The sequence below is a fragment of the Doryrhamphus excisus genome, linkage group LG19, assembly GCF_037039965.1.
Source record: "Doryrhamphus excisus strain RoL-2023G ecotype Guam linkage group LG19, RoL_Dexc_Guam_v1.1, whole genome shotgun sequence".
NCBI classification, from domain to species: domain Eukaryota; kingdom Metazoa; phylum Chordata; class Actinopteri; order Syngnathiformes; family Syngnathidae; genus Doryrhamphus; species Doryrhamphus excisus.
The window spans coordinates 5820402-5847024 of record NC_136375.1 but is presented as its reverse complement, the minus strand read 5'-3'; the positions used below and the strand labels follow the sequence as shown (position 1 = coordinate 5847024).

General features: G+C 40.6%; 1 protein-coding gene across 5 annotated transcripts in view; it reads left to right on the top strand.

Moving 5' to 3' along the window:
• Positions 1–26623, top strand: part of strbp (spermatid perinuclear RNA binding protein) — a 104507-nt gene that overhangs the window by 58212 nt on the left and 19672 nt on the right. For 4 of the 5 annotated variants that reach the window (XM_058057901.2, XM_058057903.2, XM_058057905.2 and 1 more), the window contains exons 2-7: positions 156–316; positions 14525–14775; positions 14839–15007; positions 17818–18121; positions 24876–25012; positions 25383–25478. In XM_058057901.2, the coding sequence (XP_057913884.2) occupies positions 314–316; positions 14525–14775; positions 14839–15007; positions 17818–18121; positions 24876–25012; positions 25383–25478 (960 nt within the window). In that variant the 5' untranslated portion in view covers positions 156–313. The remainder of the gene's footprint in view (positions 1–155; positions 317–14524; positions 14776–14838; positions 15008–17817; positions 18122–24875; positions 25013–25382; positions 25479–26623) is intronic. The other variant, XM_058057906.2, reaches the window with a different exon arrangement.

The following is a 26623-nucleotide window of genomic DNA, read 5'->3' as shown; positions in this document are numbered from 1 at the left end:
GATCTAACACTTTCAATAATACTGATTACATATCTTGACACTTCAATCCCCCGCCCCCCCGCCATGTATGTATATGTATATGTATGTATATGTACGTCCCACCTCCTGCCAAGATGAGAGAAAATAACCTTGAGCGTCTGCATCTCATTCACCAGGACATCTTCTCATCGAGCGCTGGCGACGCCGTCAAGAGGAGCACATGAGGAGCGGAGTGACGGCAGCATCCTGACCAGTCACCTCTGCACCCACCCTCCCCAAAACAAGAGGGCCTTAGAAGGAAGGAAGGAAGCCAGCGACCACTCCTCCTACAGGCATGGTAATCAACGCTTCTTCTCTATGGATATCCTGTAGATATACGTGTGATAGATCAATGGCATCAAGGGTTATCTATAGCATAGATATATACTGGATATATACTCAACTGGCGGAGTGAGGGCCGGCCTGACGTCATTCATGGCCAATTTTTGGAGCAAGATTTTCCCGTGGTTTAAACAAAACACTGTCATGTGGAGGATCTTTGGCTGCCGTTTGTTTGGAGTAGGTCCTTAAAAACAGCAGTGTTCCTGTCATATAAAGGATCTTTGAGTGTTTTAACAGTGGGTTCTGAAAAACAGCTGTGTGTTCTTTTCATTTAGAGGATCTTTGTCTGGTGTTTTTGCAGCAGATTCCTAAAACTAGCACAGTGCTCCTGTTATATAGAGGATCTTTGTCTGGTGTTTTTGCAGCATATTCCTAAAAATAGCACATTGCTCCTGTCATATGGAGGATCTTTGGCTCGTGTTTTTGCAGCATATTCCTAAAAATAGCACAGTGCTCCTGTCATATAGAGGATCTTTGTCTGGTGTTTTTGCAGCATATTCCTAAAAATAGCACAGTGCTCCTGTCATATAGAGGATCTTTGTCTGGTGTTTTTGCAGCATATTCCTAAAAATAGCACATTGCTCTTCTCACATTGATCTTTTGACTCATGTTTTTTGCAGCAGATTCTTAAAAATATCGACATTCCTGTCATATAAAGGATCTTTGAGTGTTTTTGCAGTGGGTTGTGAAAAACAGCTGCGTGTTCCCTTCATTTAGAGGATCTTTGGCTCGTGTTTTTGCAAATCCAAAAGTAGCAGAGTTTTTACGTCAAGGATCTTGGACTCGTGTTTTTTGCAGCAGATTATCAGATTATTATTATTATTAACAGATTATATCGACATTCCTGTTATATAAAGGATCTTTGACAAGTGTTTTGCAGTAAGTTGTTAAAAACAGCTCCATGTTCCTGTCACTTAGTGGATCTTTGTCTGGTGATTTTGCAGCATATTCCTAAAAATAGCACAGTGCTCCAGTCATATAGAGGATCTTTGACAAGTATTTTGCAGTAAGTTATTAAAAACAGCTGCATGTTCCTGTCATATAGAGGATCTTTGAATCTTTGCAGTAGATTTTTTAAAAATAGCATCATGCGGTTGTCATAAATGGTCTTTGACATGTTGATTCCTAAAAATAACAGAGTGCTCTTGTCATATAGAGGATCTTCAACTTGTGTTTTTGTAGTAGAAGATATTTGACCTGTGTTTCTGCCATAGATTCCTTAAAATAGCAAGCGTTCCTGACACATAGAGGATCTTTGACTCATGTTTTTGCAGTAGATCTTTGAGGCGGGTTTTTCCACCTGGTGGCATGAACCCTAACGTGGGTCGCGGACAACAGGGTAAAAAGAGAAGTCATTTTTTTTTACATTTTAAAATACCAATTTTTTTTTTTTAATCTTTTTATTCCTTGGATATACAAATATTAATTATTTTGTATATGCAAATATGAATTATTATTTGAGAGTATTGATTGATTTTTGCAGTTGACATTCCTCCTCTTAATGTTTTGTGTCTTTTGTTGAAAAATAAATCACTGAGCTTGCTTTTCCATATATGAAAGTGGGTCACCGCTGAAATAGAGGATCTTTGACTAGCTTTTTCATAATGACTTCTTAATGACAATTTCCATCTTAGATGAGTGTCAAGGTATGCCAGAGCCTTTACATTCTAGATAAGAATTATTATTATTATTATATAATATTAATAATATAATATATATTATATAATATTATATAATATATTATATTATAGTAATATAGTAATAATAATATATTATTGTCATTATTAATAATAATAATAATAATAATAATATAAAGTATATAGAGTACCTCCCGTCCTTAGCTTTCTGCAAATGTGCCCCCAAAACAATAGAGTTGAGTAGCCGTGCTGTGGAGATGGATGGATGTATAAGCTAGGGGTTGAGGACTAGAGGATGGAATAAGTGGGGGTGGGGGGGGGCAACAAGGGGCTGATTAATGTTCTGGGCCCGTGACAGTGGGAGCTTTTCCCTAAGGGGCGGGGGAGCACAGCAGAGGATGAATTATTAAGAGGTAAAACAAGTGAAGGTGGAGGAAAAGGATGAAAGGAAGGAAGACGATGGTTGGAGGTCAGCGGGGGAGGGGGTCAAGGAGAATGAGGGATGGAGAAAGATTAGAAGATGCCGGCAAAGGTGCTGAGTTTGAGCTTTGCGGAGCAGGCCACGCGACTTCAGGTCGTAAATTACCAAGGGTAATGAGACGCCTGTGTGTGTGTGTGTGTGTGCGCGCGCAGCGCATGCAAACGCAGCGCCGTGATTAGTGGTGAGTTATGGTGATGCGGTAATTGATACGGCTGACCTTGGCGGGGTTGTCACCACCTCCAGCTGCATGATACATGATGCAGCTTCTTTAATGGCTTTTCCTCCCACATTTCTATTTATAATGAATACACAGCACACCACCGCATGGCTACGGCTACGGCTACACACACTTCCTTCTCACTGGCTTCTGTTTGCTTTCATCCTTATCTTTCTAATGAAGTATTTATATGTCATATGCGGTATGTACCCATGTTTTTATGCTAGAATATATTCAGTATATTAGGAGAAAATTAGGTGACAAAATTAAGTAAAAAAGGAGTGAAGTCATAATATTATGGAAATAATGTAAAATTCTTATTGGAATAAAGTCATAATATTATGGAAATAATGTCAAATTCTTATTGGAATAAAGTCATAATATTATGGAAATAATGTAAAGTTCTTATCGCGAATAAAGTCATAATATTATGGAAATAATGTAAAATTCTTATTGGAATAAAGTCATAATATTATGGAAATAATGTAAAATTCTTATTGGAATAAAGTCATAATATTATGGAAATAAAGTAAAGTTCTTATAGCGAATAAAGTCATAATATTATGGAAGTAATGTAAAATTGTTATTGGAATAAAGTAATAATATTATGGAAATACAGTAAATTCGATAGCGAATAAAGTCATTATATTATAGAAATAATGTACAATTCTTATTGGAATACAGTCATACTATGGAAATAATGTAAAATTCTTCGAGCAAAAAAAGTCATAATATTATGAAAATAATGTAAAATTCTAATAGCAAAAAAGTCAGAATATTATGGAAATTATGTAAAATTCTTATTGGAATAAAGTCATAATATTATGGAAATAAATAAATTCTATTGCGAATAAAGTCATAATATGAAAATAATGTAAAATTCTTATTGGAATAAAGTCATAATATTATGAAAATAATGTAAAATTCTTATAGTGGAAAAAGTCATAATGATATGGAAATAAAGTAAATTCTTATAGCGTATAAAGTCATAATATTATGGAAATAAAGTAAATTTGATAGCGAATAAAGTCATAATATTATGGAAATAATGTACAATTTTTATTGGAATAAAGTCATAATATCATGAAAATAATGTAAAATTCTAATAGCAAAAAAGTCATAATAATGTCAAATTTTTATTGCAATAAATTCATAATATTATGGAAATTAAATAAATTCTATAGCGAATAAAGTCGTAATATTATGGAAATAATGTCAATAATGTGACCTATCACAGCAGATTGAGCGTGCCTGAAGGTGGGCCGTGGGCGGAATAAATTAGACAGTTTTGGCGGGACGCACAAATCCAAAGAAAAAGTTTCTGTGCTGGTTATTGTGTGCAGCTGCTCTATAGGAGTCCACAACTCAATGCAAAGGGTGGAAAATGAGCACGATGGGTCCCCTTTAAGAAGGATCATGTATTTATAAGTATTACTGAATGACATGTTTTATGGGGGGCGGCATGGCGGTTGAGTGGTTAGCGCGCAGACTTCACAGCGAGGAGACCAGGGTTCAATTCCACCCATGGCCATCTCTGTGTGGAGTTTGCATGTTCTCCCCGTGTTTTCTCCGGGTACTCCGGTTTCCTCCCACATTCCAAAAACATGCTAGGTTAATTAGCGACTCCAAATTGTCCATAGGTATGAATGTGAGTGTGAATGGTTGTTTGTCTATATGTGCCCTGTGATTGGCTGGCAGTAGAAAATGAATGAATGAATGTTTTATCGGGGAAAATCATGACCAAAAATCATCAAATTTGCAGGGCAGTGAATGGCACACGTACTATGCGGAGATGAAGTGTCTATGTATAGTATATCAAGTACAGTATAGTACAGTACAGTACAGTATATATCAACTCTATATCTGCTATAACAGCACCTTCCTGTCATCTTGATTCAGGCCCAAATCTTTATTATTACAATACAAGGATGATGTGGTGAAGCTTTGTGATGTGTTCCTGTCTCTCCCCATGACACACTCGTGTAGTGTGTAGTTTATAGTGTGTAGTTTATAGTGTGTAGCGTATAGAATGTAGTATAAGTATAAGTATGTGTTGGTTGTTTAAAATGCAGCAAGACGTGGACGCTTGTTGTTTTATGGCTGCATATTTTTCCACGTATGACGGCCGTACGAGCGGTCATTGGAAAAGACGGCGAAGGAGGAAGTGGAATAAAAGCGAATAGAAGCGTGAGCGTGCAGCGGGTCGGCCTGCCTGCCCGCCCGCCCGCCTGCCTGCCAAGTAGAGTACACGGAATGAATTTTTAATGCAATCTCCTCTCGGCTGCTGCTTGGATGCCACGGAATTGTTGTTTTTTTTTATCGTATTGCTTGTCCCGTCGCTTTTAACCGCACTGTTTTGAAGTTTGGTCTGTTTGTGTACGCCTTTCTACCAGCGACAAATAAAGATGCTTTTTTTAGCATCCTCTTAGCTTTGGTCAGTCAAGTTTGGAAGCTTTTCTCACTCACGCTTTCATCCTCCTGTTTCATTCTTTGTTCCCTTTGCTCTCATCTGGGCTCTGGTCCTGCGCTAGCTTGAAGCACATGACTTATTCACAGTACGTGCACACACACACACAGTCGACACAAAGGGTTACTGAAATTGCGTGTGAATTCTGAAATGCAGAATGAATGTTGAAATATCCGACAGATGTGTTGAAATCTTTTCATCAGATTTCACACACAGGATTGAGCCAGCGACCTGATCCACGCCACCTTGAAAAGAATAAGTTAAAGTGGACTTTTAAAGGTGCAACAACACGTCATATGTCTTATTATGTCTTATTATGTCCACTCTACTGGGTAATAGGGATGTCAAGGTGATTATAGGGGTGTTATTTCATGTCTAAAGGGCTCTCATAGTGAGAAAAATTCATTCATTCAAATATTCATTCATTCATTTTCTACCGCTTATCCTCACAAGGGTCGCGGGGGTGCTGGAGCCTATCCCAGCTGTCTTGGTGCGAGAGGCGGGGTACACCCTGGACTGGTGGCCAGCCAATCACAGGGCACATATAGACAAACAACCATTCACACTCACATTCATACCTATGGACAATTTGGAGTCGCCAATTAACCTATTTAGAATATTGTAAACAGATTTTCTATGTTGTAGCTACTACTCTAACTATTTTTTGGGGAGGGGTGCATTTCATGATATATAGCAGGGGTCCCCAACCTTTTTTTCATCACGAACCGGTGTCATTTGGGTCTTTTTTTCACGGACCGGCAATGTGTGACAGAAGAATACAGCATAGATATAATAGATATATGTATAACATAGATATGAAAAACAAGATGTACTGCTATCTCCAATGGATTTCTATGACAACATCATATCCAGTTGTATTATTATATCTATAAAGAGTAGACAGAGATATTGGCGTGTCAAGGGGCACAGGCCAAAGTTAATTTGGCCAGAATGCGGTCGTTAATAAATGATTTATTATTTCTGTGCGGCCCGGTAGGAAATGCGCCACGGACCGGTACCGGTCCCCAGCCCGGTGGTTGGGGATATATATGTATATTATAATATATTATATATTTTACTTGCTTTGCTATTATATTTTTGATATTTTCGCTCTTCTGTACTTGATACTTTTATTTTACTATACTACTTTACATAGTTCCATTCCCTTATTTTCTTGAACCCTGCATGCCGTCATGTTTTCCAAATCTATCACCCATCCACCCACCCATCCATCCATCCATCTATCCATCCACCCATCCATTCATCCATCCACCCATCCATCCATCCATCTATCCATCCACCCATCCATTCATCCATCCATCCATCCACCCACCCATCCACCCATCCATTCATCCACCCACCCATCCATTCATCCACCCATCCATCCATCCACCTATCCACTCACTCATCCACCCATCCATCCATCCACCTATCCACTCACTCATCCATCCATCCATCCATCCACCCACCCATCCATTCACCCACCCACCCATCCATCCATTCATTCATCCACCCACCCACCCATCCACCCATCCATCCATCCATCCATCCATCCACCTATCCACCCATCCATCCATCCATCCACCCATTCATCCACCCATCCATCTATCCATCCATCCATCCACCTATCCACCCACTCATCCATCCATCCATCCATTCATCCACCCATCCATTCATCCACCTATCCACCCACTCATCCATCCATTCATCCATCCACCTATCCACCCACCCATCCATCCATCCATCCATCCACCTATCTACCTATCCACCCATCCACCCACTCATCCATCCATCCATCCACCCATCCGTCCATTCACCCACCCATCCATTCATCTACCCACCCATCCATCCATCCACCTATCCACCCACTCATCCATCCATCCATTCATCCACCCATCCATTCATCCATCCATCCATCCATCCATCTATCCACCCACTCATCCATTCATCCATCCACCTATCCACCCACTCATCCATCCATCCATCCATCCACCTATACACCTATACACCTATCCACCCACTCATCCATCCATCCATCCATCCATCCACCCACCCGTCCATTCACCCACCCATCCATTCATCCACCCACCCACCCATCCATCCATCCACCCACTCATCCATCCACCTATCCCCCACCCATCCATCCATCCACCCACCCATCCATTCATCCACCCACCCACCCATCCATCCATCCACCCATCCATCCATCCACCTATCCACCCACTCATCCATCCACCTATCCACCCACCCATCCATCCATCCACCACCTATCCACCCATCCATCCATCCATCCACCCACTCATCCATCCATCCACCCATCCATTCATCCATCCATCCATTTTTTTCCTTTGATTTTTTTCCTCAGCTTCATTGTTCTGATGAATCGATTCTTCATATCCTTTTTATGGAGGCATGTTTAGTTTGTCTTGTTAAACATCAATAGGCGTGTGTGTGTGTGTTTTTTGTGTGTGTGTGCGTGTGTGTGCGCATATGTGGTAAAGCTGTCACGCTGTCATGCTCTCACGCCGGAGAGCCTATTGTGTTGACCTTGAGCCGGTGGTGTAATCAGGTTTGGGTTCAAGGAGGTTGACCTCGGGTGCCAAAGATGGAGTGAGCATCCTCTCATGTATGAGCTTTGATGGACGCCGTAGAAGACTATTTGACTTGCTGTGGAGGACGTGATGAGGTCACGACAGCATAGCGCTTGATGAAATTGCTTGTTTTTTACACCACCTAACACATGCAACCTTTCCTCTTAAGCCACCCCCGATATTATATATAATATATCATACTATATAATTCTATATATAATCATCAAATCATTTATTGATATTATGACACATTTTAATTATGAACATTTTTAGACTATACATCAATTATATAGTTATAATAATAATTTTGTTAATAATAAATTGAATTGATTGTGATGTGAATGATCCATTTATGAATAATAAACCGTAATTTGGCATTTAACCAATACGTTCTTTGCGGTACAATGCCATAGCTAACGTAGCTAACAATAAACCGCCCATGTCATCCATGACTCTATTTAGTATAGACACGTTACAATAATACACATAATAACACAGCTTTTTTTTTACCTGGCTAGCGTCCATTGCTAGCCAACGCTACAGTTAGCCGCTAGCTTTTAAGGTGGTCGATTTCATTTCTGCCCCCCCCCCCCACGGTTAAGTGGACACTAGCTTGCAAAGTGCTTTATCGCCCGCGGAGGTAACCCCCGACCACCCCGCCCCCACCCATTAGAGTCGGCTCATTAAATTTGCGGGTGGCTGCTTTGTTAAACACGAGGATAAAGCTGCCATGGGATTACGTAGAGTAATTGCCATGTATCGTCTCGGGGGACAGTAGGGGACATGGGTCTGCTTTAGAGGAGTCAGTGTGAAGCTTGGAGATACAAATGTCACATCTTAAGAAGGTCGGAAGTACAGCTTCAAGATTTCCGAAGATGGACTAGGAGTGAAACAGAATAAGTCATTTATTGCAAAGAAGCATCAGAGCCTCCGCCAGTCAGTCTTTTCAAACTTCTTCACAACATCCTGAAGGTCATGGAACACCAAGGTCAAGTGGTAGACCCAAAAAAGGTTCCTGGCCCTGAGTCGGAGGATCCCATTGGCTGTCTGTCCTGCCCAAATGAAGGATGCTGCTGGTGCCGAGTGCAGTCCAGTAACCATCAGACACCATTTCCCAGAGAAATCTTTTAAGGAAAAGTTCCTTCAAGGTCTGGAAATTGCAGAAGAGCACCAAATATGGGACATTGAAAGGTGGAATAAAGTTTTATTCAAAATCCTGATGGCTTTTAAGGTTGCTGGCATGACAAGGGAGATCCCATCTGAGATGTTTTCCACACGGCTCATCCTTCAATGGAACAATGGATTCTCAGGTTGTGCAGGGGCGTCAACCGGCAGCCTATATCATTTGCATTCCTTATCCTAAAAAATGTCTCACTCCCATTTCCTCTTTGAGCATTTTGAAGCTCCACGAAGAACCTCCTTAAGATCCGTTCTTGCCATTTTGATCACGAGTGTGTATGACTTCCGATTATTTTGCCGCATCTGACTTTGAGTTATTGTTCCTGTGCTGTGATATTAGATTAGACGTATGGAGCCTATCCCAGCTGTTTTCGGGCTACACCCTGGACTGGTGGCCATCCAATCACAGGGCACATATAGACAAACAACCATTCACACTCACATTCATACCTATGGACAATTTGGAGTGGCCAATTAACCTAGCATGTTTTTGGAACGTGGGAGGAAACCGGAGTACCCGGAGAAAACCCACGCATGCACGGGGAGAACATGCAAACTCCACACAGACATGGCCAAGGGTGGAATCGAACCCTGGTCTGCTGATTTTTCATTCATTCATTCATTTTCTACCGCTTTTCCTCACGAGAGTCGCGGGGGTGCTGGAGCCTATCCCAGCTGTCTTCGGGCCAGAGGCGGGGTACACCCTGGACTGGTGGCCAGCCAATCCCAGGGCACATATAGACAAACAACCATTCACACTCACATTCATACCTATGGACAATTTGGAGTGGCCAATTAACCTAGCATGTTTTTGGAATGTGGGAGGAAACCGGAGTACCCGGAGAAAACCCACGCATGCACGGGGAGAACATGCAAACTCCACGCAGAGATGGCCAAGGGTGGAATTGAACCCTGGTCTGCTGATTTTTCATTTATGTCAAATGTTTTGTTAAATTAAATTTTAAGAATATGCTGTGGGCCAATTAAAACACCCCTGCCTTACGCCACCAAAACAATCTTCCATTTCCCAAAACGCCCCCATTTTCCTTAGAAGAAATTCCCTTTGACCTTGAGGATGCTTCCCACTTCCCCATTCCCGTGCAAAGCATTCCGACATGAAACATGCAGCTCACTCAGGACGGATTCCAACCCTCCCACTTTTATTTCCGAGGTTCCTGCACAGCATTTCAGCTCATTCACAGGCGGCACCACAAGAAAAACAGCAGCTTTCTTCCTCCTTATAGTAAACACACACACACACACACACACACACACACACACACTTGCGAGGTTCACTGCTAATCATTGAGGTCATCACACGATGCTTTGGGGAGGAGAAAGCCGTCAGCGGGGGTGTTCAACACAGAAAGGGGCATCTTTCGACAAGCACCAAAACAGTCCTGCTTATCTCTGACACACACACACACACTTCCCTTTCTCCCCTCGTATGCACACACACATTACACACACACTCGAGTGTGAGATAAAGCCATTAACAGAATAGAGGAGGATGAGTGCTGCACAATGGCAGCAGCCGTGCAGCCTCTTTAGCTCAGCGTGTTTGTGTGGAGTGGCACGTACAATACGTCTGAAGGTCTGATACTGGAGTGTGTGTGTGTGTGTGTGTGTGTATGTGTGTGTCTCCCAGAAGTGACTGGAAAAAGTCAATGCGTTAATTTGAGGTGTGTTAAAAATCTATGAAGGCGCTCGAGTGATCACACCGACTCTTCATGGTGACTTTGCTGCTTGAAAAGCTGAAAAGTGAATAGCAAGATATTGGTAGTGCCAAGGCCCCAGGGGGTGGCACTAGCAAGAGCTTGGTAGTGCCACGGCCCCAGGGGGTGGCACCAGCAAGATCTTGGTAGTGCCACGGCTCTGTGGGAAGGGGGTGGCACTAGCAAGATCTTGGTAGTGCCACGGCCCCAGGGGGGTGGCACAAGCAAGATCTTGGTAGTGCCACGGCTCCGGGGGAAGGGGGTGGCACTAGCAAGATCTTAGTAGTGCCACGGCCCCGGGGGAATGGGGTGGCACTAGCAAGATCTTGGTAGTGTCATGGCCCCGGAGAATGGGGTGGCACTAGCAAGATCTTGGTAGTGCCACGGCTACAGGGGAAGGGGTGGCACTAGCAAGATCTTGGTAGTACCACAGCGCCAGGGGGGTGGCACCAGCAAGATCTTGGTAGTGCCACAGCCCCAGGGGAGGGGGGTGGCACTACCAAGATCTTGGTAGTGGTACGGCCCCGGGGAATAGGGTGGCACTAGCAAGATCTTGGTAGTGCCATGGCCCCAGGTGGGTGGCACCAGCAAGATATTGGTAGTGCCACAGCCCCGGGGGAATGGGGTGGCACTAGCAAGATCTTGGTAGTCCCACGGCCCCGGGGAATAGGGTGGCACTAGCAAGATCTTGGTAGTGCCACGGCCCCGGGGAATAGGGTGGCACTAGCAAGATCTTGGTAGCGCCACGGCCCCGGGGGAATGGGGTGGCACTACCAAGATCTTGGTAGTGGCATCGTCCCAGGGGAATGGGGTGGCACTAGCAAGATCTTGGTAGTGTCGTCGTCCCGGGGGAATGGGGTGGCACTAGCAAGATCTTGGTAGTGCCACCCCCCTGGGGGCCCAAGATCATGCTAGTGCCACCCCTCTGGAGCCCAAGATCTTGGTAGTGCCACGGCCCCGGGGGAAGGGGGTAGCAAGATCTTGCACGAGTGCTGCTGGCACCATAGAGCTGCGGTTCATTGAGGGGACAGATGAAGTCCAACTCGGACCGTGACATACTGGAGTGAGTACACCCCACAGTGGTGTGAATATTTAGTGTCGGCACCATTGGTATCTAACACGGCCTTAATCCTCTCGGGCATGCAATTCCACACCTCCATGATGACATCACTGGTGGAACTGGTGGACGTTACACACCTTAAGAATGCCTCGCACATGCTCATTTGGATACTTGACCTCCTCGGAGTAGATACAAGCCATGGCAATGCCAGCACTGGAGAGAGCGAATAGCTGCCATTCGAACAAAGTCCAATCCATTTCTGGTACATATTCCATTCCTAACAATAGTGTTGGCAGCACTCATGCAGCCCCGAACTCAATCACACACGTTTAGAAGTGTTATGCAGCTATATGTGACACATTTTTGTGAAGTTTGATAAAGTGTAGCATGACTACTGCTACTGGTGGACGACGCGGACTGCCAACCGCCCCCTCGTAGGAACCGTTGGGCCTTTTTACCGCAGTTCGTCATCCATACTGTCATATGTCATATGTATCTCTATGACATTGTACCCAATATTAATAATAATTCACAACTTAATAGACTTGATGTTGTTAGGGGCGGCGTCCTTTTAATGACCTGAATGGAGAGAATCTGCATCTTGCATATGTGCAGCTAATAGAGCATAATGTGAGGTAATTATGATTACGGGGGTCATACGGGGGCACGCTCTGCCGCGCAGCAAATTAACTTCCCCGCTGCGTCTCTCTGACTGCGGAATCCGATTAGCTATCACTTCATCTTCATCGCCGCATCTTCTTCAGTGCTGCGACACGCTGGTGGCGTCGTCACGACAACAGAAGACGCCATCACCTTTGTATCGATTGAAGCGTATGGATCATAAAACCGTGACAGCCATGACACAAACGTTCTTCTTATGGGGATTATGAATTTATTATCAGAATATTTTCTCTTTATTCTGCTAACATTGTATGTTTGTCCACTACCTCATTTCCACAAATTATAACTTTATTCACTGATTTGTTTGTTTCTCATATTATAACTTATTTTGAACAAATATTATGATATAACTTTATGCTACTAAAATCATAATATTAAGACATCTATTCTTATTAAATTACGACCTCATTGTCTATAACTCTTTTCTCTTAATATTTGGGCTCAATTTTTGTTTTTTATATTTTTAGAATGTGTCCTGCAAATATGGTAAATATGACATTCTAATATTAATTAATTAATTAATTTTATTATTATTATTACTTTTTTGTTTTTTTTCACTGTTCATTTTCACTATTTTTATTTTTATTTTTATTTTTATTTTTATTTTTATTTTTATTTTTATTTTTATTTTTATTTTTATTTTTATTTTTATTTTTATTTTTATTTTTATTTTTATTTTTATTTTTATTTTTATTTTTATTTTTATTTTTATTTTTTTGGGACAATTCAAACTTCTTGTAATATTCAGACCTCATTATATAATATTTGGGCTTTATTCTTGTGTTAAATATTTTTTTCTCCGGCATTAAGAGTTTATTCCTAAATATTTTGTTAGAATGTGACTTTTTATTTTGACTTTCTTTCTCATGAAAAAACAGCTGTGTTTTTACATTTCTTTTATTTATTTATTTATTTTTTACACTTTTTCAACTTTTTTCTCGTAAATGTTCTTAATTATGACTTTTTTTCTATAACATTTTGACTTTAGCCTCATAATTTTTTTACCTATTTTTCCCAAATATTCCAACTCTTTAATGTTTCAACTCTATGCTCCTAAAATGACATTGTTTTTCTTTACATATTACAAGCTTATTCTTGCGCAATTGCACCTTTTTTTTGTCATTATCATGCAATTTATTTCTTATATTTTTACTTTATTTCCATAAAATTACAGCTGTATTTTTCAATTTCTGCTAAATTTTCTTGTAATTATGACTTTATTCCCATAATACTACTCAACTTTTTCCACCTTTTTCCAAAAATGGAAAAAATATTTTGTTTGTCATAACATTATGATTTAAAATAACAGATTTCTAACAAATATTTTAACTATATGAGATATTATGAGTTAATTATCGCAAGAATGCTTTTTTTCTCTTAATATTTAGACTTCATTGTCATAATATTATAGCTTTTTATTCCATTTCTGCTTTTATTGTTTTTTAGCAGTAGCAAGTATTTCAACCAGTACATTTTTTTCAGGTAATTATGATGTTATTAATATAATATTTAGACATTATTGTTGTAACATTGTACATTTTTTAATAACTAATTTTTAAAAAATATTACTTTTTGTGTTGTTTTTTTTCCTCATAATATTCCAACTCGGGCTGCACGGCGGTCTAGTGGTTAGCGCGCAGGCCTCACAGCTAGGAGACCAGGGTTCAATTCCTCCCTCGGCCATCTCTGTGGAGTTTGCATGTTCTCCGGGTATTCCGGTTTCCTCCCACATTCCAAAAACATGCTAGGTTAATTGGCGATTCCAAATTGTCCATAGGTATGAATGTGAGTGTGAATGGTTGTTTGTCTATATGTGCCCTGTGATTGGCTGGCCACCAGTCCAGGGTGTACCCCGCCTCTGGCCCGAAAACAGCTGGGATAGGTTCCAGCATCCCCCACAACCCTCGTGAGGAAAAGCAGTAGAAAATGATTGAATGAATGAATATTTTTTCTTTAATATTTCAAGTGTATGATACTAAAATGAGATGATTTTTTCTTCGTCAGATTATTTCTCTTCAAATTTTCACTTCATTGTTTACGTGCTGCGGGCTGCAAATGGCCCCAGGGCCGCACATTGGACCCAAATGAAAGCATTCAGTAAATAAATGCAACTTGTATCCAATGTTTCCCTGGCAGAGGTCCTTCCGCTCCTTCAGCAATGACGACCGCCACGTCATGGCCAAGCACTCCACCATCTACCCCTCCTCCCACGACCTGGAGGCCGTCCAGACGCTGGTATCCAACGTGGAGTGCGCCCTCAAGCACGTCTCGGATTGGCTGGATCGGAGCGGCTCGGAGGGCCAAGCGTCGGGCGGCAGGGAGGAAGCGGAGGCGGAGGGGGAGGAGGAGGCTGGCGGTGAAGCCGAGGGTTCCGGCGATGGTTACAGGTGAGCCCGCGAGACGGACGCACCTGGGAAGAGCGTACCGTAAGATGAGAATGTGTCCTTCAGGGAGGTGAGCAGCGGCAGGGTGCTGTGCGGAGTGATGAGAATCGGCCTGGTGGCCAAAGGCCTCCTGATCAAAGGCGACATGGACCTGGAGCTGGTGTTGATGTGCAGAGACAAACCCACGCTCACCTTGCTGGACACGGTCTGCAGCAATCTGCCACAGCAGATCCAGGTGAGACAGAGACACAGACCTTGTGCACGTTCGCCACAGCGAGTGGAGCCATAAAATAGGGCCGGCCGTACTAAGGAGGTCAGACCTTTGGGAGGGACCCCATGCTGGGGCCATATGCTGCTTGGACTGCCATCACTTCATAACACAACCTAGCATTGCTAAATATACACTTATATATACACATATATATGTATAGTTATTACAAATATACAGTATATACATATGTCCATCTAACATCCATTAATAATGCATTGAATGGAAGCACGGCAGGCTTCACATCAACGTGTGTGCCTGGGAATCTGGAAAACTAACAAGGAACACTACTGCACTTTTTCAATCCTTTCTTTGGCATTTTGTTCCTGGAATACGGAAAACTCAAGTCAAATGTATCTACTGTAAATCTATTGTAAATGTACTGCAAATCTACTGTAACTCTACTGTAAATCCAAGACAAATCTACTGTAAATGTACTGCAAATGTACTGCAAATCTACTGTGAATCTACTGCAAATCTACTCCAAATCTACTACAAATCTACTGCAAATCTGTAAATCTACTAAAAATCTACTGTAAATGTACTGCAAATCTACTACAAATGTACTGCAAATCTGTAAATCTACTACAAATCTACTGTAAATCTACTACAAATGTACTGCAAATCTGTAAATCTACTACAAATCTACTGTAAATGTACTGCAAATCTGTAAATCTACTACAAATCTACTGTAAATCTACTACAAATCTACTGTAAATCTACTACAAATCTACTGCAAATCTGCAAATCTACTACAAATCTACTGCAAATCTACTGCAAATCTACTGTAAATCTACTACAAATCTACTGCAAATCTACTGTAAATGTAGTGCAAATCTACTACAAATCTACTGCAAATCTGTAAATCTACTACAAATCTACTGTAAATGTACTGCAAATCTGTAAATCTACTACAAATCTATTGTAAATCTCCTACAAATTTGCTGCAAATGTGCTGCAAATCTACTACAAATCTACTGTAAATCTACTACAAATCTACTGCAAATCTGTAAATCTACTACAAATCTACTGTAAATCTACTACAAATCTATTGTATATGTACTGCAAATCTACTACAAATCTGTAAATCTACTACAAATCTACTGTAAATCTACTACAAATCTACTGCAAATCTGTAAATCTACTACAAATCTACTGTAAATCTACTACAAATCTACTGCAAATCTGTAAATCTACTACAAATCTACTGTAAATCTACTACAAATCTATTGTATATGTACTGCAAATCTACTACAAATCTGTAAATCTACTACAAATCTACTGTACATCTACTACAAATCTACTGCAAATCTGTAAATCTACTACAAATCTACTGTAAATCTACTACAAATCTATTGTATATGTACTGCAAATCTACTACAAATCTGTAAATCTACTACAGATCTAGTGTAAATCTACTGCAAATCTAGTGTAAATCCACTGCAAATCTACTGTAAATGTACTGTAAATCTACCACAAATCTACTGTAAATCTATTGTAAATCTACTGTAAATCTACTGTAAATCTATTATAAATCTACTGTCAACCTACTACAAATCTACTGCAAATCTGTAAATCTACCACCAATCTACTGTAAATGTACTACAAATCTACTGTAAATGTACTACAAATCTACTACAAATCTGTAAATCTACCACAAATCTACTGTAAATGTACTGTAAATCTATTGTAAATCTACTGTCAACCTACTACAAATCTACTGTAAATCTATTGTAAATCTATTGCCAACCTATTACAAATCTACTGTAGATCTATTGTAAATCTACTGTCAACCTACTACAAATCTACTCTAAATCTACTGTAAATCTATTATAAATCTACTGCAAATCTACTGCAAATCTACAACTTTTCTTTGTTGACATCGGCAACTCTCTCCTTGACGCTCGCTGACGTACGAGCTAGCTTGTGTGGCTGAGAGAGACAGCTGTACTCGCTAGCGTAGAGCTAATCAGCTATTATAGCTACGTATATAGCTATACAGTTATCGTATGGATACGAGTTCCCATACGGATATTTATTTGGAGATAAATATATTTGGATGATGCGGCAGTGAAGACTGCTCTCTGTCACGTAAGGACTGGACCACTCATGCACAAAAATCAGGGCTGTCAAATTATTCATTTTTAAAAAATCAGATTAATCACAGTTTTCAAATTAATTAATCATGATTAATCGCCATGTCGCTCTCGGACTGAAATATGCCTGTTTTTACCGTATTGTATTGAAGCTAATTATAGGGCAGGATTATGTATATTTGTACGTATTAACAGCAAAAAATGAACTGAAAATTGAAATGAAGTTAAAGGATGGACAGCTCTAATTCTAATACGTTATTTTATAGGTTAGTTAGTTAGTTAGTTAGTTAGTAGGTTATTACTAGTTTTTGTGTGAAAGCCAATTTCCCAGCTAAAAGTACATTTCTATATTGGTTACATTTTGTCATTTTGACATTTTGTCTTATGTTTGAAGCCGAGAGAGATTTATACGTGGATACCAACAACAGGCGGCACCACACGACCCCTCCTGCATGTCAATCAGAGCTTTTCTTATCATCACTCACACAGTGACCCGGTGTTGTCCAGTGAGCAAAGCACCATATTGGGAGTTTATTGGGAGTGTGGAGGCTCCAGCGTCAGGCTGAGCTTTCTTTCCGTTTCTTCATCCTTGCTTTTCCTTCCAAGTGCTGTCAAGCGCTGACCCCGGCTCTCTGACCGCCGCCCACGTCCTTACTCGTGTCTCTCTTTGACGTACGACAGAAGCTGACAGAGGAGAAATACGAGGTCACTAGCTCCGCCCCCGAGGCGGCCATCCTGGTGCGGACCACGACGCAGCCCCCGCTCTCTCTGAAGATCACCCTCACCTCGCCCGCCATGAGAGGTGACGAGGAGGAGGACGAAGAGGAGGAGTTGGAGGAAGAAGATGAGGAGCAGCAGCAGGAGGAGGAGGAGGAGGAGGAGGAAGGGGAAGAAGGCGGGGACGACGTGGCGTTAGATGGGGTGGAAGAGGAAGAGCGGGAGGAGCAGGAGGAGCAGGAGGAGCAAGAGAAGAGGAACGGCCACGGTAGGAGCACAGATTGGAAATATGATGCATCTTAACTGACATGGGTTTAGCACCAGCAACCATCGGGGAGGAAGAATGAGAAAACACACTAATGGTAACATACAAGTGTAATAATAAGTTAGCCAACCAACCCATGTGGATATGCTGAGACATTTTTTATATAAAAAAAAAACCCAACAGGCTGCATCTTAGCTTTGTGATATTGGGACAAGCATAATCTATTATCATAATCAACTTTTTTATCCTTATTTTGTACATTTTTGCTGTTTTTAATTCCTTTTTTTCACAAATATTTCAACTTTTTTTGGTAATTTGTGTTTCTAATACGTCTTTACGGTCATAATATTTTGACTTTATTATCATAACTGTAACGGTATTATGTATTTTGTTTATTTTTATATTTTTATATTTTTATATTTTTATATTTTTATATTTTTATATTTTTATATTTTTATATTTTTATATTTTTATATTTTTATATTTTTATATTTTTATATTAATATTTAGTTGATATTAATACAGCTTTAATATTTACACTTAATGCAATTATTTCCCTTAAAATTAGGAATTTAATAAAAATTGCAGTTTTATTCAGTTTTATCTCCGAGGGCCTAAAAAAACAAAATGTGGTGGCCATTTTGGAACCCCCCCCTCCCCCTTTATTACTAGTTCCGTTGAGGCTGCTCCTGCCTGACAAAAAAGCCAAAGAAAAAGTGTTGAACGCTCCATTGTCTGTGTGGTGCACTTGCATTGTGTGTTCCACAGGGGTTACTTTTGGTTGCACCGTGAGCAAGTGAGGCGTTTTGTATTGATTACTCGCCGTCAGAGAATATTCCGAATTTACTGCATATAAAAGCCAAAGAAAAAGTGTTGCATGTGTGGTGCAGTTGCATTGTGTGTTCCACAGGGGTTACTTTTGGTTGCACCGTGAGCAAGGGAAGCGTTTTGTATTGATTACTTGTAGTCAGGGAATATTCCGAATTTATTGCATATAAAAGCCAAAGAAAAAGTGTTGAATGTGTGGTGCAGTTGCATTGTGTGTTCCACAGGGGTTACTTTTGGTTGCACCGTGAGCAAGTGAGGCGTTTTGTATTGATTACTCGCCGTCAGAGAATATTCCGAATTTACTGCATATAAAAGCCAAAGAAAAAGTGTTGAATGTGTGGTGCAGTTGCATTGTGTGTTCCACAGGGGTTACTTTTGGTTGCACCGTGAGCAAGTGAGGCGTTTTGTATTGATTACTCGCCGTCAGAGAATATTCCGAATTTACTGCATATAAAAGCCAAAGAAAAAGTGTTGAATGTGTGGTGCAGTTGCATTGTGTGTTCCACAGGGGTTACTTTTGGTTGCACCGTGAGCAAGTGAGGCGTTTTGTATTGATTACTCACCGTCAGAGAATATTCCGAATTTACTGCATATAAAAGCCAAAGAAAAAGTGTTGCATGTGTGGTGCAGTTGCATTGTGTGTTCCACAGGGGTTACTTTTGGTTGCACCGTGAGCAAGGGAAGCGTTTTGTATTGATTACTTGTAGTCAGGGAATATTCCGAATTTATTGCATATAAAAGCCAAAGAAAAAGTGTTGAATGTGTGGTGCAGTTGCATTGTGTGTTCCACAGGGGTTACTTTTGGTTGCACCGTGAGCAAGTGAGGCGTTTTGTATTGATTACTCGTCGTCAGAGAATATTCCGAATTTACTTCATATAAAAGCCAAAGAAAAAGCCGAGTTTTCTCATGCTCACTGAAGTGAGCTGTTCAATTCCTGAATTGCGCATTCAATTTAAGAGGTTCAGCTGTACAGGCGTGCTCTTTTATGTTTGGTCACAAGTGGTGTGTGTGTGTGTGTGTGTGTGTTTGAAGAAGAAGAAGAAGAAGAGCTGGCAGAGAATAAGAGATGGCTGCTGGGATAAAGGGTAGACCACAGTCATCCACACCTGAGAGGCCCCATGTGGGCCAAACCTTGAGATACAGCTTTATAGATTACACTCAAACACACACACACACACACACACACACACACACATAGCAGTGTGTTTGTCTGACGGGAGGGAAGAAAAGGCTGGACTGCGATAATGGCCAGACGAGTTCATCCAGATAATGCACTGGTGCTGTTTGTGTGTCGACGATAGCAGCTGACATTTGACCTTAAAGCCTCTTGAGGAAAGGTTTGGATGAGCAAAAATAAGAAATATTTACGCCGGGCATGTCTCCCGCCAAGAAAAGTCCACGCAAGCACACTCCTTCATCTCCATCTGCGTGTTTTGATTCACGCCCAGCCCAAGGCATGGCGTGCTGGGCGGCGTGAATCCAAACCATACAGAAGAACCATCCAAACGCAGTGCTCTCCTACCTGACGGCACCCCCCCCCCCCACCCCCCACCCCCATCCCCCAGCTTGGATCCGTCCTGTCATATAGACGCTCCCTTCTCTGTTCAGTTCTCTGAGGGAAGATGTTGATGTTTCTATTTGCGACCTCAAGTCATTTCCAAGTCAAAACATCAACGCTTTTTGACTCCCACCTGGTGCAGACCGGACCAAAAAAACCGTATTGACCCGAATGTAAGACGATGCTGAATGTAAGATGACCTCGCTTTTTTTCAAAGTCTGTTTTTGGAGAGATCTAGTATATCAGTGAATCGACATCTCGTAGACATGAGAAAGACAACAGTATCTCTAGACCTCGAAAATAAGACAACCTGCCTAATCCGATCATTTTCAAGGGAAGAAAATGGCGTCTTATATCAGTGATGGACGCATCAAAAGTAGTGAGTGTACCAGCTAAGCTTGTCAATAAAAATTAGCAAATAGAGTGACCACAAGACTAGAATCTCTCACCTGGCTGTAAATCTTTAGACCTCGAAAATAACACAACTTGTCTTTTTCTGACTTTTTCAATGGAAGACAATGCTGTCTTAAATCGGTGGCTGATGCACCCAAAGGAGTGCATATACTAGCTAAGCTTGTACATAAAAATAAGTAAATAGACGAGCAAGAATCTCTGAATCTCTCAGGCTGTAAATCTCTAGAGCTCGAAAATAACACCAGACTTTTTTCTATGTAACAAAAGAGTCAGTGATGGGTGCACCAAAAGTAGCGAGTGTACTAGTTAGGTTTGTCAATCAAAATGTGCAAATAGACGAGCAAGAGAGGCCAAAAAGACGACAGGATCTCTCACTTGGGTGTAAATCTCTCGACATCGAAAATAACACTTTTTTCAGAAGAAGAAAATTCCGTCTTAAATCAGTGGTTGATGCACCATAAGTAGTGCATGTACTAGCTCAGCTTGTCAATAAAAATGAGCAAATAGACGAGCAAGAGTGAACAAGAGATGGAATCTCTCACCTGGCTGTAAATCTTTAGACCTCGAAAATACACAGCCTGTCCTTTTCAGACTTCTTTCTATGGAAGACAATGCTGTCTTAAATCAGATGCTCCAAAGGAGCGTGTATACTAGCTAGGTTTGTAAATAAAAATGAGCAAATAGACGAGCAAGATTAACCAAGAGAGTACTGAATCTCTCACTCGTCTGTAAATCTCTAGAGCTCGAAAATAACACCACCTGTTTTTCTTGGGCTTTTTTCAAAACAAGAAATTTCCTTCTTAAATCAATGGTGGATGCAAACGAAAAGTAGTGAGTGTATTAGTTGAGTTTGTGACTAAAAATGAGCAAATAGACGTGCACGAGTGACTACTGAATCTCTCACTTGTCTGTAAATCTCTAGAGCTCGAAAATAACACCACCTGTTATTGCTGAGCTTTTTTCAAAACAATAAATTTCCTTCTTAAATCAGCCGTGGATGCAAACCAAATGTAGTGAGCGTACTAGTTAAGTTTGTGATTAAAAATGTGCAAATAGACGAGCAAGAGTGACCAGCAGACGACTGAATCTCTCATACTGCTGTAAATTAAATCTCTAGAACTCGAAAATAACACCACCTGTTTTTTTCAGACTTTTTTCTCTGTAACAAAATAGTCAGTGATGGGTTAGTAGTCAGTTTGTGACTAAAAATGAGCAAGATTAACCAAGAGACAACTGAATCTCTCACTCGTCTGTAAATCTCTAGAGCCTGAAAATAACACCACCTGTTTTTTCAGACTTTTTTCAAAACAATGAATTTCCTTCTTAAATCAATGGTGGATGCAAACCAAAAGTAGTGAGTGTATAAGTTGAGTTTGTGATTAAAAATGAGCAAGATTAACCAAGAGACTACTGAATCTCTCACTCGTCTGTAGATCTCTAGAACTCGAAAATAACACCACCTGTTTTTGTTGGGCTTTTTTCAAAACAATACATTTCTTTCTTAAATCAACGGTGGATGCAAACCAAAAGTAGTGAGTGTATTAGTTGAGTTTGTGATTAAAAATGTGCAAATAGACGAGCAAGAGTGACCAGGAGACTACTGAATCGCTCACTCTGCTGTAAAGTAAATCTCTAGAGCTCGAAAATAACACAACCTGTTTTTTTCAGACTTTTTTCTCTGTAACAAAATAGTCAGTGATGTGTGCACCAAATTAGTGAGTGTACTAGTTGAGTTTGTCAATCAAAATATGCAAATAGACTAGCAAGAGTACTGAATCTCTCACTGGTCTGTAAATCTCTAGAGCTCGAAAATAACACCACCTGTTTATGTTGGTTTTTTTTTCAAAACAATAAATGTCCTTCTTAAATCAACGGTGGATGCAAACCAAAAGTGGTGAGTGTATTAGTTGTGACTGTGATTAGTTTGTGATTAAAAATGAGCAAGATTAACCAAGAGACTACTGAATCTCTCACTCGTCTGTAAATCTCTAGAGCTCGAAAATAACACCACCTGTTTTTGTTAGGCTTTTTTCAAAACAAGAAATTCCCTTCTTAAGTCAATGGTGGATGCAAACCAAAAGTAGTGACTGTATTAGTTGAGTTTGTAAATAAAAATGAGCAAATAGACGAGCAAGAGTGACTGCTGAATCTCTCACTCGTCTGTAAATCTCTTGAGCTCGAAAATAACACCACCTGTTTTTGTTAGGCTTTTTTCAAAACAAGAAATTTCCTTCTTAAATCAATGGTGGATGCAAACCAAAAGTAGTGTGTGTATTAGTTGAGTTTGTGACTAAAAATGAGCAAGATTAACCAAGAGACTACTGAATCTCTCACTCGTCTGTAAATCTCTAGAGCTCGAAAATAACACCACCTGTTTTTTCAGACTTTTTTCAAAACAATAAATTTCCTTCTTAAATCAATGGTGGATGCAAACCAAAAGTAGTGAGTGTATAAGTTGAGTTTGTGATTAAAAATGAGCAAGATTAACCAAGAGACTACTGAATCTCTCACTCGTTTGTAGATCTCTAGAACTCGAAAATAACACCACCTGTTTTTGTTGGGCTTTTTTCAAAACAATACATTTCCTTCTTAAATCAACGGTGGATGCAAACCAAAAGTAGTGAGTGTATTAGTTGAGTTTGTGATTAAAAATGTGCAAATAGACGAGCAAGAGTGACCAGGAGACTACTGAATCGCTCACTCTGCTGTAAAGTAAATCTCTAGAGCTCGAAAATAACACAACCTGTTTTTTTCAGACTTTTTTCTCTGTAACAAAATAGTCAGTGATGTGTGCACCAAATTAGTGAGTATACTAGTTGAGTTTGTCAATCAAAATATGCAAATAGACTAGCAAGAGTACTGAATCTCTCACTGGTCTGTAAATCTCTAGAGCTCGAAAATAACACCACCTGTTTTTGTTGGGTTTTTTTTCAAAACAATAAATGTCCTTCTTAAATCAACGGTGGATGCAAACCAAAAGTGGTGAGTGTATTAGTTGTGACTGTGATTAGTTTGTGATTAAAAATGAGCAAGATTAACCAAGAGACTACTGAATCTCTCACTTGTCTGTAGATCTCTAGAACTCGAAAATAACACCACCTGTTTTTGTTGGGGTTTTTTCAAAACAATACATTTCCTTCTTAAATCAATGGTGGATGCAAACCAAAAGTAGTGAGTGTATTAGTTGAGTTTGTAAATAAAAATGAGCAAATAGACGAACAAGAGTGACAACTGAATCTCTCACTCGTCTGCAAATGTCTAGAGCTCGAAAATAACACCACCTGTTTTTGTTAGGCTTTTTTCAAAACAATAAATGTCCGTCTTAAATCAACGGTGGATGCAAACCAAAAGTAGTGAGTGTATTAGTTGAGTTTGTGAATAGAAATGAGCCAGATTAGCCAAGAGACAACTGAATCTCTCACTCGTCTGTAAATCTCTTGAGCTCGAAAATAACACCACCTGTTTTTTTCAGACTTTTTTCAAAACAAGAAATTTCCCGGTCAGACGTTTTTTGTCAAGGGGAAGAATAGCGTCTTACAGTCGGGTCAGTACGGCCTACGTGTTCTTCAAAGAGCCAAAGGAGAGCTGATTCACCATGCTGTCAACAAGACACAGCCAATGTAAAAGTCGTCTTCCCTTGAGCCACTCTATTTTGAATGGAAAGTGGAAACTTAAATAGCGTGTGCATTTCTTTGCCGGAAGGGGGATCGCTGCGATCCGTTGTGGATGAAATGACGCGCTATTTAAACCAGCGGCTTCCATCATCGCCCACGTGTCAGCTCACGTCCAGCGACATAACGGCATGATGAAGCGGCGTGTATAAAAAAAAAGACGGAAAAAAAACAAAGCTGTTATGTGCCGGCGCGTATGCGTGCACTCACACGGTCCATTTTCCCACGTGTGTGTCTGCACGCATTCACGCTCCTCTGTATTGGGTTGTCATTGTTCTGTGGCAGTGCCGGCTGCTGCTGCTGCACACAGAGTGGAGGCTGATGAGGAGGAGGAGGAGGAGGAGGAGGAAGAGGGAGAGGTGCTGGATAGACACAGATGTCTGTTGGCCCTGGCAGCGCTGCGACACGCCAAGTGGTTCCAGGTCGGCACCCACTCACTTCCTGTCTTCCTGCCCGATGCCGTTTGCAGCCTGATGATGTGCCGGTCTTAAAGTCATACCCCCCCTACCCGCCGCCCCTCGGCACCACCTTCCCGCCTCCCAATAATTGAAGCATCAGCAGTAAGCCGGGACGCATCATGAGGCTACAAAGGCTGTGTTTTTTTTTCTTTTTTTGCTGTTTTGTGAACCTGCCTGCTGTGTAGCGTTTGTGGACCCCCTCCCTCACTAACAGACCGCAGCACACGCATGCACCTTCAAGGAACACTGCTAGCATTGCAAACCTTGACTGTGGACATGTCCGATATCCAACACCAATACAACTTTCTCCCGTGCTCGATTCTTCTCTTTTCAGGCTCGAGTGAACGGACTCAAGTCCTGCGTGATCGTTCTCAGGATACTCCGAGACATGTGCAATAGACAACCCACCTGGGAGCCCCTAAACGGATGGGTGGGTCCCCCATGTTATTCCACTCACCATGACATTCATTTATTAAGCATGACTTCTTTACACACACTTAAAGGGGGCATATTGGGCTCATTTTCCACACTCTGTCTTGAGTTGACTCCTGTAGAGCAGCTACGTACAATAACCCTCACAGAAAGCTTTCTAGATCTTCCACAATCTGCACCTATTCCAGGTGGATTTCTTTGGATTCCCATAACGCTGTTTAAATTTATTCCACCCACAACCCGCCTCCGGGCACACCCACTCAGCTGTGATTGGTCTTAGCGCTTGTACCCGGGCATGCCCATATAAGGAAGTCACAGCGAGTCGGTAATAGGATAAAAGGATAATAGGTCCCCTCTAACAGTGGGGTGTCCACAGGTTCCTTTGATATTTACTCGATAAAGAAGTAACAACTTCACTCTTTGCTCTTTTTTTAACCATTTTTTTCTTATTAAATTATTCTCATAAAAACCTTTTTTTATATATAATATTACGACTTTATTAGGATCATTTTTTTGGCTATATTTGTATAATTTCAACATTTTCCCTAACCTAATTTTATTTTGCCTAACTTAAAAAAATAATAAAGTTTTGTCTTGAATATTTCATCCATATTCCTATTATTCATATTGCTATTCACCCATATTCCTATCCATCCATATTCCTATTATTCTGTTCCATATTCCTATTCATTCATATTCCTATCCATCCATATTCCTATTATTCATATTCCTATTCATTCATATTCCTATCCATCCATATTCCTATTATTCATATTCCTATTCATCCATATTCCTATCCATCCATATTCCTATTATTCTGTTCCATATTCCTATTCATTCATATTCCTATCCATCCATATTCCTATTATTCATATTCCTATTCATCCATATTCCTATCCATCCATATTCCAATTATTCTGTTCCATATTCCTATTCTTCTGATCCATATTTCTATTCATCCATATTCTGATCCATCCATATTCCTATTCTTCTGATCCATATTTCTATTCATCCATATTCTGATCCATCCATATTCCTATTCGCGCATATTCCGATCCATCCATATTCCTATTTTTTATTCATATTCTTATCCATTCATATTCCTATTCATCCATATTCCTCTTCTTCTGATCCATATTCCTA